General features: G+C 36.3%; 1 protein-coding gene across 1 annotated transcript in view; it reads right to left on the bottom strand.

Moving 5' to 3' along the window:
- Nucleotides 1–15,042, bottom strand: part of SNX25 (sorting nexin 25) — a 291,635-nt gene that overhangs the window by 13,277 nt on the left and 263,316 nt on the right. Inside the window, 3 exon segments of the mRNA XM_051965470.1 lie at nt 3,969–4,035; nt 11,005–11,122; nt 14,541–14,705. Coding sequence (XP_051821430.1) covers nt 3,969–4,035; nt 11,005–11,122; nt 14,541–14,705 — 350 coding nt within the window.

Raw genomic sequence — 15,042 nt, 5'->3', positions numbered from 1 at the left:
AGTGGCTTAAAATGACCATGAGAAAATAATGGGGAAAATTAGCAATATAAATAATAAAGTCAGAAACTAATAAATAGCAAAAAGGTAATCAGCAAGACATTTAATGTACTCAAAGGTTTCTTGGACTTCAAAATATATTATGGAACAATAATTATAAAAAAGCTCTCTCTTATGGGAAATGGGGAGGGGTGAGAGAAAGGTTAACGAAACAGAAGAGAAAACCCAAAAGTACAACCTCATGTTATGAAGGAAATTGATACAAAACCAAAGCCCCCCTCCCTCCCCCAAAAAGAAGGGGAAGAGTCATTATTTAATCCAAGCTATTGGAATGATTAGGTAGTGAATGTAGAGTTAGAGCCACACTACATAATGTACGTCAATAAATTTTAATTAGATCAAAAACATAAATATGGAGGGGGATATCACTAGTTTTAGAATTAGAATTAGAATAGAAATTTTTAAAAACTGAAATAGGGCCTTGGCTATAATATTTACTAGCTATGTGAACTCAGATCAATCATTTTAATCTTTAGATTCTGTTTTTTCATCTGTAAAATAAGAAAAGAATTATACCTCCCCCCATCCCCAGGAATCTACTATATGAGGCTGCTTGTTGGGGGAAGGGGTGGGGGGGGGAAATGTCCTATGAAAGTGTGTGTTATTATCAGTGTTTGAACCAGGCATGCGTATCATTTATTGAAGATAAAATGGGAAGAGAAAGAGGCAGCTTCTGAAGGCTCAGAAAAAGAAATCTCTTTTTCCAAGGCCTAAATACCAATAATCTCTTTTCCCAAGGCTTAAATGTCACTAAAGTGGTTTGCCTCAGCAGACTGAAAGCAGAAGTAATGGAGAATGCTTTATGAGAGATGGGCAAATCTTTAATCTGACATAATCTTAACATTGAGATTTCTCTATAAAAATAAGGGAACCCCAAATATAATCAAACCACTAGGGCAATTCCCTCTCTTTGCAGAGTAAAGATAATCCTTAGGCCCTTGATGGCTATGCCAGTGGGACACAAGTTTTGGGAGGTATAAGTAAATTAGAAAGGCTTCAAGCTCAGACTACACCGACACGTGTAAGGTGTTATGGCTCTATCTTATACCTTGCAAGATACTTAGTTCCCACACTCCACGCTTCACTCTATAACTGATTTGTCACTCATGGACCAAGCTAGCTAGATGAGAGGACCCTCATCATTAGAAAATTAGCCACCAGCTGATGATTATTGAGAATGGGGAGCAAATGTTGAAAAACTTGTGATACAATAACAAGGGGCTCTGCCACTGGAGGAAATAACCACACTGATGAAATAGTGACTTCTGGGGAAGCATTATAGAATGAAATCGATGCAAACTCCTTGAGGGCAGATCCATTTCTGAGGGGTTATTATACATCTAAAACCTAGTACAATATCTCGTACTAACTAAACACTTATTAAATTCATATATAAAGCACATTAAATGCAATATAATGAATTTAAAAATGTCCTTTTCTGTTCACTAGTTTCAATATATAAAAGTTTGCCATATTTCTTATCTAATTACATGCATATATTTATGTAGCAAGTATGAATTAACATTTAACTGGAAATAATTAATTTTATCACAAAATATCATTACATTTTAAGAGTATAGAAAAGTATTTATTTTCCTCTTCAGATTCAATCCTATTACATTTTTGGCACCTAAATCACACTTCTATTCAAGAGAAGGTCATATTTTCAAGTCCTATGAAAGATCTAAATTTTAAATATAGAGGCATTTGAAAAAAAGACCATTATTAAAACATCATAAATAAGTGTCATCTAAAGGAATGTATTTTATTCAAAATAGCCTCTGTTATTATATAATATCAAAGCTATGCTTAATGCCAGTTATATTGTAAGAAAAAAGATTAATTGATAACAGAGATCTCAAGGGGCATTGAAGAATGACAGAATTTCCAAAATTTGGCGCTTTGAGTAACATTTTTTAGGAGGCCAAATGGAGACATCATTTGACTAAAGCTCCTCAGTCTCTTCCCCATAAAGTAAAACTATATGAAATATGTATTTCATATTTCTATTAGATGGTACTCCATTAGGACAGAGAGTGTATATTAGCTAAAATTTGTGTCTCCCCAGTTCACAAAATAGGAATAAGTGAATGTGGAACAGATGAGTGAATAATTGCATACATAACAGCTTACCAAATGCAAATTGGATTGTAAAAGTGAAAGTAGCATCAAATAATTCTAGGAACGCAGTGAGTACTGAAGAAAGAACAGCTAATTGTAGAGATGACTGTTTTCAATAATGTGAGTTCATATCCAAAAGACTATCAAACTATGTATACCCTTTGATCCAGCTGGGTCTGTATTCCAAAGTGATCATAAAAATGGGGAAAGGACTCACATGTGCAAAAATGTTTGTAATAACCTTTTTTGAAGTGGCAAGGAACTGGAAACTGAGTGGATGCCTATCAGTTGAAGAATGGCTGAATAAGTTATGGTACATGAATGTAAAGGAATATTGCTCTATAAGAAATGAAGAACAGGATGATTTCAGAGAGACCTGGAGAGACTTAAATGAACTGATGCTAAGTGAAGTGAGTGGAACCAAGAGAACATTGTACACAGCAACAAGAATATTATGTGATGATCAATTCTAGTGGATATGGCTCTTTTCCACAAAGAGGTGATTCAGGACAATTCCAATAAACTTGTGATAGACAGAACCATTTGCACCCAAAGAAAGTACTATAGGGACTGAATGTGAATCATAACATAGTATTTGCACTTTTTTTGTGGTTTGCTTGCTTTTTGTTTTCTTTCTCATTTTTTTCCTTTTTGATCTGATTTTTCTTGAGCAGCATGACATGGAAATATGTGTCATAGAATTGAACGTGTTTAACATATATGGAATTACTTGCTGTCTAGGAGAGAGAGGTGGGAAGAAGGAAGGGAGAAAAACTTGAACACAAGTTTTTACAAGGGTGAATGTTGAAAACTATCTTTGCATGTATTTTGAAAATTAAAAGCTATTATTAAAAATAATAAAATAAAATATAGAAAATATTACTAAAAATTAGTATAAACTCTTCCTCCACTTAACCCCCTCCATGATCTAGGCACAGATTGAAACCTCTACAAGACTAAAGATTTTATGAGTTATTATAGTATAAGTGAATGACTTTGGACCAGCTTGCTACCTTTTGTACGGTCTTCTCTAGAAAATGAATGACATCTGGACTACTGGTTTAATTCTGGTCCAATATTTTCAGAAATATAGCCCTTCTACACAAAAGTGGAACAGGCAGTTATGATAACAAGGGAACTTAAAACCATGGCACAGGGGATGGGTTAAAGAACTGGGGAGACTTGACTTGGAGGGGAAAAAAGACAGTAGAGATTATAATAGCAGCCTAAAAGAAGTGTTTTCAGGCAGAAGAAAGACAGGCCTTTTGGTACTTGGCACTAGAGGGCAGAATGAGGAGGAAGGGTGTTTGTTAAAGAAAGGCAAATTTTGGCTTCATATAGAGAAAATTTTCCCACCATTTAGAGCTGTCCAAAAAAGGAATGGGCTTTCTTGCAAGAAAATAAGCCCCCATCGGTGGAAATATTCAAGTAAAGACAGGATAGCTACTCCCTGAGGCAATTATAAAGGTAGAATTACCTGATTTCTAAGTCTATCAGGGCCTGGGACCATAACTGACGTGTAAGTTAAGTAGCCTGTGTAAGTACAGAACAAAGCATCATAGGAGCATAAGATCTTGGTTAGAGGTGAAAAAGATCTCACAGACTCACATCTAGCTCCTTATTTCACTGATGAGGAAACAGGCTTAGAGAATTTAAGTGTCTTGCTCAGGATCCCATAGGCAGCAAGCAGATGTTGAACCCAGACCTTTTATATGTGAGTTAGTGCCCTTGCCACTGTACCATGCTGATCTCATAAATTTCGTATCCACATTAAAACAGTTACTACTCACTTGTTGATCGTTCTTCCAAAAGTGACTTGGACTAGTGCAATCAGTGTTCTTCTCACCCACTTAAACACTGGAAGAAAAATCAGGATAAGAGCATCATCACAAGATAGCATCACTCTTGTGCATTTCCCGTAACTACATAAAACGATTCCAGATCTGTTCACTTACCTCTCCTTAGTTCAATCTAGCCTAGCTGTTCCCACATCAAATGAGGTAAAGCAGGTCAATTAATAGACATTCCAATTTGGGGAGCACTTTGTAATTTTTTCTTTATAATAATGTTATGGATTATATACCTGCCTATGTTCACATCTTATCTTGCAACAAGACTGTGTTCAATGAGAGTAGGGCCTGTGTCTTATTTAAACTTTGTGCCTATTGAAATATCCACACAGACTCTTGATGTTTGTTAAATGTTACTATAGAAAAAAAAAATCATCACTTTCCAGGTCTTTCTCTCTTTTTTTACTCATTCTACTTTATGTTATACTTATTTATGTGTGTATGTTTATGAGTAAATGAATCATTGTCTATTATATGCAACACACTTAGAATAAAAATAGAAAATTTAAACAGTCTTTGCCCTCAAAGAGCTCACATTTTAAATGGGGTTAGAGGGACAACATATACAGAAGGATTCAGCTACAAGTCACAGGGAAAAGTCCCATGGTTCTTGGGATATAGTGGAAAAACAGATGCTAACATCTCTTTTTAAAAAAATGTCATTTCCATGGACAGAATCATATCAGTTTCTGATGCTGAACTGATGTCAGTACCAAGGATTTTGGTAGTAGAATCTTTCCTTTCCGAATCTTCAGGAGCTTAAGCTGTAGCATCTGTAGAAGCAGTTTCCAGGCTCTATCTCATCTCCATCTTCAAGGGTCACTTCCCAGGATGATGCCCAAGAAAACTGGACTGGAAGTATTATTATGTCCAAGGCTCTTAGATTTAGGGTCTCAGGTGTCTGCATCAGGGTTCAAGGTTTTATGTGTCATCAAAGTGTTAGTAGAGATTTGACTTGTCTGGCACATGCTGCCTCCTTTATCTCCCTTAAAAATGTATACATATACACACACATGTCTACAAAATCAATGTACATATGCAAGTACATATCATCTGCATTATGATCTACCATACAGAAATGACATATAGCATCTCAGGCTATCACCAGTCATCTTGACTTGCCTTTGGACTTTGATGAATCAGGGAGAGTAAGACAGAAGACTTTGTGAAATTCTGCCTCTTTTAAATCCAATTCACATATGAGTCAAGACATCACCCTGGGATGTCACTGATCCTCTTTGAAAATGAAAGACAACAATCATATATACGCATATATGTAACAAAACTGATAGCCTTATATTAAAGGTTATGATGTGAGTATGAAAGGAGACAGAGGTATAGAATTCAGAGGAGGAACCATCACTTCTGGTGAATTGCAGAAATCTCTCAACAGAAATGGCATTTCTTTTCCAGAGAAGTCCAACCTTTGCAGTTTCTGAAGAAAATCCCACTTTTTCTTTGCTTTCAATTCTGGCCCAATTTATTGACTTCTTGAAGTATCTGTCCAAGAGTATTTATACTGATTGATGCTTTTTTAATCAACTAAATATTATAGTCCAAGACCCAGTCTTCATCCTCTTGGGTAGATGGTTAGGTTCAAACTTTATTGAGCAGTTATGAGTCTTCTCCAGAATACTTTGCTTGTTCCACAATTTAATTATGCATACAGCAATTAAAATACAACAGTTAAGAAACAAACCTTCCACTCCACTTCTAATTTTTTACAAGTAGAACATAAACATAGATTGACTATTAGTCTGTCCTTACAGCTTGGTCTGAGAAAGGACTGTTTTGCTACTGTTCCAATTTGCATAGTAAAGCTAGGGGGAAAAAACTGTAAAACCAAGTGCTCACAAGAAGCGCTGGATGAAATCACTGAAACATTTTTTATACATTTTTTTACTCCATAAAATTCAAAAGCACAAATAAAGAACACGCTCTGGCATCAAAGCCAGATAGGACTTTCTACTAGATTACCATGAAATCAGACACAGTACAAACCTCATAAAATCCATCTATCCATTTTCCCACAGCCAACCTTAGATTTGCTTACATTAAAGAAAGGCCTGCCAAATAGTATGGGGGGGAGGGGGAGGAGGGAGGAGAGGGGAGGGTTGCCTTTTTATTTTTCCTTCATTGATAGGGTATATTTTCCATAGAAGCCCCTATCCCGGAGCACAGGCAAACTCCTCAAAAGGGTGTAGCTTTCAACTTTGAAAATATATAAACTCTGATCGATGTAATGACTACCTATGATTCCAGATGACTCATGATAAAATATGCTATCCACTTCCTGATGATGGAATCTTCATCTTGATCAAGAGTGCTTATAAATATATAAATTATATAACATAAATTTTTTTGGTCATGAGCAACATGGGGATTTATTTTGCTTGACTATACATGTAATAGAGATTTTGCTATTTTTTTTTTCTTTTCAAAAGGGGACAGAGAGATGGGAAGGAGTAAACACAGATTTTCATTAATTCCAGAACTTAAAAAAAAGAATTGGGTTTTCTTGCACTGAAGTTTTTAAGGATAGAAGCTGGATGGCTTCTTGTCTAGAAAGTTATAAAAAGATTCCCTTTTCAGGTAGAAAGTGAGTTACATTATGTTTGGTCCTAGGGTACGTACCTCTTGATTGAGAGACATGGACTTCCTGTGGCTTTTGAGTCTTTCTATCTATCATATATCATTCCTAATGACACCCCCTTGCTTATCTGATATCTGGATTCCATTATTTAAGAAACAGGTAGTCTTATTATTATTAATAATAGATCCCTATTATTTTTACAGTTTTAGATTTTTACAGTTTTACAGTTTTTTCCCCCTAGCTTTACTATGCAATTTGGAACAGTAGCAAAACAGTCCTTTCTCAGACCAAGCTGTAAGGACAGACTAATAGTCAATCTATGTTTATGTTCTACTTGTAAAAAATTAGATAAGTGATCCAAATGTTCTTACCAATGTTTCCAATGGCATTATAATGATGAAATCTGAGTTTTTTATCAATTCATTAAAAAAAAACTTTCCTACAGTACTTAAAGGTGTAGGTCATTTGTTCTGTTTTTAGCAGATATTTATAAAATCAATTACGTGGTAGAATCAATACAGTAGAAACTCGAGGAAATGTTAATTTGATCTCTTCAAATATACAGTAAAATAGTAAAGGATTTGAGGTCTGATCCAACCTAAAATCCCCACTGTTACATGTTACCTGTACCTGTGTGTGACCAAATAAATTATTTAAGCTTTTCTGAGCCTTCATTTCCTAAATGTGTAAAATGATGGGGTTGGCTTCTAAGCTTCCTTTCAGATATTTCCTGTGCTAATTCTTATGATCCCATGAATCTGAATCCTGGCTCTGCTACTTATGTGACTGTAAACAGTTGACCTCGCCGAACCTTCATTTTCCCATCTCTAAAACAAGAAAACTAAACTAGATAAAAGTTTCTTTCCATTCTAAATCTTATACTCTAGGGTCCATTTCAACTCTGCAGTTGAGTGGATTATGTAGATTTTGTATTAGGATTTTAAGATGGGGATAGAGTAAAAGATGGGAAGTAACAAATAATCATACCATATTTCAAAAACATTAAAAATGACTTTTTCATTGCACATGTGGAAAAAGGGAGAGAAAAAAACTTGCAACACAAAGTTTTACAGAGGTGAATACTGAAAACTATCTTTGCATATATTTGGATAAATAAAATACTATTAAAATGATCATTTCTATAAAGGCCCAGTCTCCCAGACAAGTATGTTTTTTAAAAATACCAGAAAGTTGGCTAGAATTCAAAAATGGGCTGGCATTATAGAGATCTGCTCATTTTGAGGGATGGCATGGGGCCATGTGGGGGCAGCTACAATGGATAGTGGGATAACCCCTGGAGTCAGGAGGATTTAAGTTCAAATCCAGCCTCAGTCACTTATCAGCTTTCTGACTCTCAGCAAATCACTTAGCCCTGTTTGCTCAGCTTCCTCATCTGTAAAATAAGCTGGAGAAGGAAATGGCAAAGCACTCTAGTATTTTTGCCAAATGTGGTCACAAGTAGTTAGACACAACTAAACCAACAAAAACAAAAAACAAAAAACGGGACCATAACAGGAATATGTCTGTCAGAGATAATTAGCAATCTCCCTGTATCTTTTTAGAGGCGTAAGAGAGGGAGAGAGAGATGATCCTTAGAGGGTTTAAGGACATTTGCACTGAATATATAATGTCTAACAAGACTGATTATCTGTGAAGATAATTAAAGTGACCCCCTACTGACCTAAGAAATCAATCCATCCACAAGCCTCTATTGAGAACTAACTATGTGTGAGACACTGGGGATAAAAAGACAAAAGTGAAAGCCCCTGACTGCAATGACTTTGCTACAATTTTCCTCAATCAGCCCCTCCCCATTTCTGGTCTGTTTCCTTCTACCCTTTCCCCAATATGAAGCCTGAAAAATGTCTCCCTGATCCCTCTTTCCTCCCTATTGGCCCCACACTTAGCCTCCTCATATAAGTTGTTGTTGTAGTTTTAACAAAACATTATTGATGGTGAAAGTATTTGGATTAAAGAATGCTATTTATTTTCTCCTGAAATGTTGGCAACAGATGTCCAAGTATGCTCACAGAAAGATGGTATTCTATTGAGTTCTTTCCCTGGCTTGTTGTTTGGCTACAGCAAAATCACTTAATCTTCTCTATCTCAAGAAAAGCCCTATCATCTTTCCTGACTTTAAAAACAAATAGAAAAAACCCCACCAAGATAAAACAAAATAAAAATCTGGTTGACAACTTGGATCAAGAGGATTCATGAAGTGATGAGACAGGTTTTCTTGGGATGGACTTTGAGCATAAAATGTGCAATTTGGAGATAGGGAACAATAACTGCTTCACAAAGTTCTGGTACTATTTAATAAATTACAACACATGTGACTAGAAAACGGAAACACATGGAGACAAAATGGTGTCAAGGAGTTGCATTGAAATTTCACCTCAGATACATGTTAGCCATGTGGGCATGACACAGCCCCTACCTATATCAGTTTCTTCATCTATAAAAAGGGGGTAAAAAAACAGAATCTACTTCGCAGCATTGTTGTGACTTAAATGAGATAATATCTGTGAAGTGCTTTGCCAATCTTAAAGTGCTACATAAATGTGAGTTATTATTATTGTTATCATTAATATTGTTGTTATTGTTATTATTTCAACTTCTCGGATCCTCTACTTTCTCATCTGTAATATGTAGACTCTAATACATTGGTTTTATCTCTTCAGGTTGGACTTGGTATCCTTCTTAGGTCCAGTTCACGTTATGTACTATTTGACATTATTGTTATTCCTGCTTATACCCTTTTACTTCAAATTGCAACATCTATATCTTAGGAAATAAAGCTTATTTATTATTGTATCTCCTCTCAGACCTAGTCCAGTACACAAAAAAAAACACTTAATGAAAGATTGTTAAATTAAATGAGTCAACAAAATTTAAATAGAATGACTGTTCCTACAAAGCTATAGGAGTTACACAGCTCATACTTCATCATATCCACCACTATGCCCATAATGATGATGTGCACCTATATGCACATCTGCTCAGTATTTACTCTGTTTTGCTTAGAGAATGACAATTGTTTGCATTCTCCACCCCTCCATGCTGTGAAATGACTCAACCATTCTGAAGAGCGATTTGGAAGCCCACAGGGCTATCAAACTGTGCGTATCCTTTGATCTAAAAGTGTCATTACTGGGTCTGTATCCCAAAGAGATCATAAAAGAGGGAAAAGGACTCACATGGGCAAAAATGTTTGTAGCTGCCCTTTTTGTAGTGACAAGGAATTTGAAATTGAGTGGATAATCCTCAGCTGGGGATTGGCTGAATAAGTTATGGTATATGAATGTAATGGAATATTATTGTTCTGTAAGAAATGAAGTGCAGGCTAATTTCAGAAAAACCTGTAGACCTACATAAATTGGTGTTAAGTGAAATGAGCAGAACCAAGAGAACATTGTACATAATAGCAAGATTATGAGATGCAACTGTGATGGACTTGGCTCTTTTCAACAAGGAGGTGATTCAAGGCAATTCCAATAGACTGGTGATGGAAAGTGCTATCCCTCATTCAGAGAGACAACTATAGAGACTGAATGTGGATCAAAGCATAGTATTTTCACCTTTTGTTGTTGTTGTTTGTTTGGTTGGTTTTTTTCACTTTTGACTTGATTTTTCTTGTGAAGCATTATGAATGTAAAAATATATTTAGAAGAATTACACACGTTTAACCTATATTGGATTGCTTGCTGTCTAGGGGAGGGAAGAGGGAAAAAAATTTGAAACATTAGGCTTTACAAAGGTAAATGTTGAAAACTATCTTTGCATGTATTTGGAAAAATAAAATACTATTTAAAAAATAAAAACCTCCACACTTCAGTGGGTGGTTTTCACGAATACCTAGCGCCAAAGCAATCCATCATCCTATAGCCACCTTCTGGAGCTGAGTTTTTCCATTTCCAGTTGAGATCCTCAAACTGGCAGCCACAGTCTATTAAGAAGGCTATAATCAATGCCTTTTTAACTGGTACTACCTCCTAGAGCTTAGGTTCCATAACACAGTGTTTGAGGGCTCAAAGTTAACTTCATGTCACTTAGCAGCACCAGAGCAGGGACTTTATTGTTTTAATCATTATACAGAGTAAGAATAAAAAACATCAGTACTCAATAAGGTATCACCTCGAGATATAACTTTAGTGGACATATATTTGTATCCTATGTTGTATATTATTAATCCTCATAAAGCCTAGAAAAAACCTCTCCTTTAAAGCCCTAAAATCAAAGCCTCTTGTTTCTGCTATTCAGAATATAGTTCTAACAAAATAAGAGCCAAAAAAAAAAAAAGTGACAAATTTCATCCAAGAATCAATGGACTTTAAAAAATTATCTCAACTACCAACATTTAATTGTTTAAAGGAAGAGGCTTACTTCCTCGAAGCTCAAATATCTCCCCAATCAGCATGAAACACGGCTCAGCCAAAGCATCCTTCTTCCCATCTATATCATCACCATAGTCTGATAGGTCACTATCTTCTTCTGCCTCCTCCTGGGGATACAGTAAGATCACAGGTAAACAATTACTCACAGATGGAAATACATATATCTATGTAGCTTCCTCCATTTTGTATTCCTTACTGTTTGCCCATATTTTATTCCGTAGTTTTCACTAAAGCATAGACATAGTGGCACAATGTAGTATATTGGGAAGTGAAAGTGGAATTAATATTGGAAGACCTGAGATTGGATCCCAGTTCTGCTGCTTGGGACTTATGACACTGAACAAATTCCTTTATATCTCTGAGCTTCAAATTCCTCATCTGTAAAGTGAGGGGACTGGAACAGATGATCGCATCACATCACAGGATATGGACAATCTTCCTCCACTGCCTCATGGTGGCTCAAAATTTGCAAAGGCTAGGCTAGGAGAGAGCAAGCTCTGAGGGGTCCTCCATAACTGAAAAGTTTTCAGGGAGAGATGGAACCATAGGTTTTGAAGCCGGTTGAGGATCAGCCTTGCTAAGTTCAGCAAGGCTCATCAGGAGAAATATGGACACTGGGGGAATGAATTATTTTGGCCATGGAGGGGCAAGGACCTGCACCAATAGAAAGATCACTCACTGCCAAAATAATCATAATCCTTCAGGTACTGAAGCTCCTCCAGAAAAGAAGTCTCCTCCTTCATATACGCAAAAACTTGCAAATTTGCAAAAGGGTAGGTAGGCTAGCACCAGGCCCAGAGTCAGAAAGATCTAAATTCGAATACAGCCACAGACACTTACTTGTTGTATATCATCACTGATGTTCAATCATTTCAGTCAAGCCCAACTCTTTGTATCTCCATTTGAGGTTTTCTTGGCAAACATACTGGAGTAGTTGATCATTTCTTTCTCCAGCTCATTTTACAGATGAGGAGACTGAGGCAAATAGGGTTAAATGACTTGTTCAGGATCACAAAACTAGTTGCACCTGAGGCAGATTTTAACTCAGGAAGATGAGTCTTCTTGACATTAGGCATTATATTCTACCCATTGTATCACCTAGTTGCCCCACTGTGTGACCCAGATCAAATCATTTAACATCTGTCTGCTTCTTCCTCATCTATATACAAAGAAGATAATCATAGCACTTACCTCCCAGGTACTTTGTGGATCAAGAGAGATAAAATTAGTAAGACACTATATAAATGATAGCTCTTAATTATGCTTTTTTAAAAATTGACTCAAGGATCAAAATAATTAAGGTAATTTTAAAAGTCCTGTGAAGTTATTAAAGTTAATGGATTAATAAAAATGAAATTAAACATAATTTCACAAAGTTGAAATCAAAAATGCTGTAAGATTTTTGAAAACTTTATTGGTTTTGAACCCACTGTTTTTCAAATCAATACAAAGTGTTTTCAAATTAATTTCATTGTTTTTAAAGCCATGATTCAAGCTTTCCCAGCACTAGAGGCGGTATTCATTTATAGGCAAAAGGGCTGATTTCTGCATATGGCTTGAACACATGTGTGTACATTTTCTAATGCCATACTGTGAATTTTTCTCTGAGATCATAAAAATCACTGTGTAAGAACTGCTTCTCACTTCCAGATCTTCCTGTCTAAACAGATTCAATCTAGCCTGATGGTAGAAAGGGAAGGGGGAAGGAGGATACTAATCTTCTGTAATAGGAGCTGGGGGAGGGGAGAAAAGAAGTGCTTCATTGGCTTGAATACAAGGCAAGAATTTACTGAAGGAACAAACCTAGTAACTAGACTATAGTACCTGGTGTACATGACTCTACAATCTTCCCATAATAAAAAGAATGATAACAACAACTGTCATTTGTATGATCATTTAAGATTTGCCAAACATTCATCAAATTTTATCTTACTTGATCTTTACAACACCCTGAGGAGGCTGATGCTGTTATTCCACAGATGAGAAAACAGAGGGAGATCACACCTCATAAGAAGCTAAGGATGGACTTGAACTCAGATCCTCTTGACACCAGGTCCAGCATTCTCTTCATAATACCACCTACTGTCAGACCTATCTTTATGAAGCACTGTTTTACACATACATCCTTTCTCTCCTTTCTACTCAAATGTTTTCAATGCCTCCCTATTACAGCATAAAAAATTCATATTCCACAATCTAGTGTTCTCCATTCTCCTCTGCATTTGCTGTTCTGCCTGGTTTCAACTCCATGGAATAAGAAACCCTTCCGAGGATAAACTCAGTACCTCTAATCTAATCCAATTTAATGAAACTTCAAGCACTGAGTGACATCTCCTCCCTTATCTTCCTCTCCTTTGACAGAAGGCTGCCAAAGCCTTCCTTTACAGAAAACAAAAACTGGATGTGTTGTTTCACTTCTCTCTACACTTATTTCTTTTATGGTTTTAATCCCACAGAAAAGATATTCCTGTGCTGGGTACCCTCCTGGTCTCTTCCCTCTCTTGCTTTCCTATTTCCTTTTTTGTATTATTTCTCTCTCCTTACCACCATTAGATTATGAATTCCTGGAGGTCAGTGACTGCTTTTCTTTTTATTAATTGTAACCCAGGGCTTAGCATCATGTGACACAAAGTATTTACTTAATAAATATTTAGTGGATTGGACTAGATTTAAAGCCCTTGCTATAACATTCCCCCCCCTCCCCATTACTTCCCTATATGAACTCCAGTCAAAGTAACTCATTATTTCTCTTTATTGTTCTCTCTATTATTATTTATTATGCTCTTTTTTAAAACGAGGAAACTAAATCCCAAGATTGGCTCAAGGCCATGTGGCTGGGTGATATAGTCTGTTGATCTTTCCCTAATACCTAGCATGAGCTGTCCACAAGTAGGTGCTGACAGCTAGTGTTTGTTTCAGCTGTTGCTTGGTAAAGATGGCTTGTGGGTATTTAAGTCATGACATCAGTAAATTCTCCCTGGTTTAAAACCCTTCCTAATAAGCAGCATCAATATTTCTCATTAACAGGGTTAATGATGAAGTTTTGATTACTTCAGATCTATCTCTACAAATGAACTAAGTCTGTTCAGTCATTTCAAAAAAAACATTGCCTGACTGTGATCCCATTTGGGATTTTCTTGTCAAATATACTAGCGTAGTTTGCCATTCCCTTCTCCAGCTCATTTTACAGATGAAGAAATTAAAGCAAAGAGTGTGGAGTGACTTGCTCAGAGTCACATGGCTAATACGTGTCTGAAGCCAGATTGGAACTCAGGAGAATGACTCTGACTCCTAGACTCAGTACTCTCTATCTACTATATCATTTTTTTTTTTTTTTTTTTTGCAAAATAGGGTGTGTCCCATCTAATTTACTTAAAATATGAGCTCTCTGAAGGCTGGAAATGATTATCTAATGCAGTGAAAAGCCACAAGCAGAGGGAAAAGTCATTCAATTTATCCCTGCCATTTGAAAGGTCAGTCAGGGTTCTGTATGAAGAAGCATTCAGACATGCTCCCAGTACTCACCTCTTGGTGGGAGAAAAAGTCACGAGGAAGCCTTTCTAGGAATGAGGACAATGAAAATGTGGATTTCTTCCCCTGCACATCAATAACCTTGAGGTAGTCAGGAGAAGGGCTCAAGAAGGCATAAAGTGCTTCACTCTGACATAGCCTTTCATCTGAGAGCAGTTTCTGCAGAAAAAGAGTCACTCCTGTGTAATTATATATATTTTATGTTCAAGTTGGTCATGTCACAAAGGGACTTGTGAGAGAAAGCAAATAGAATTGAGGCAGGAAAAGCAGGGGAAGGAACACTGATTTGAGAGTTAGAGAAACTGGGATTCCAGCCTTATTTGTTACTTTGTACTTTTGTGAGTTTAAATAAGTCACTGAATGTCTCAATCTCAGTTTCCTCATCTATGAGTGAGGAAGTCAGGTCAATTGGTCAACTCTAAATCTACAGTTTTGTCCATGATTTCTTTCTCCTCAATCTAAAAGCCTTGTTTTCTTCTCAGAAGAAAAAATGCTC

The sequence above is a fragment of the Antechinus flavipes genome, chromosome 6 (assembly GCF_016432865.1).
Source record: "Antechinus flavipes isolate AdamAnt ecotype Samford, QLD, Australia chromosome 6, AdamAnt_v2, whole genome shotgun sequence".
In the NCBI taxonomy this organism is placed as follows: Eukaryota; Metazoa; Chordata; class Mammalia; order Dasyuromorphia; family Dasyuridae; genus Antechinus; species Antechinus flavipes.
The sequence above is the reverse complement of the archived record's forward strand: the minus strand, read 5'-3'. Positions and strand labels throughout refer to the sequence as shown.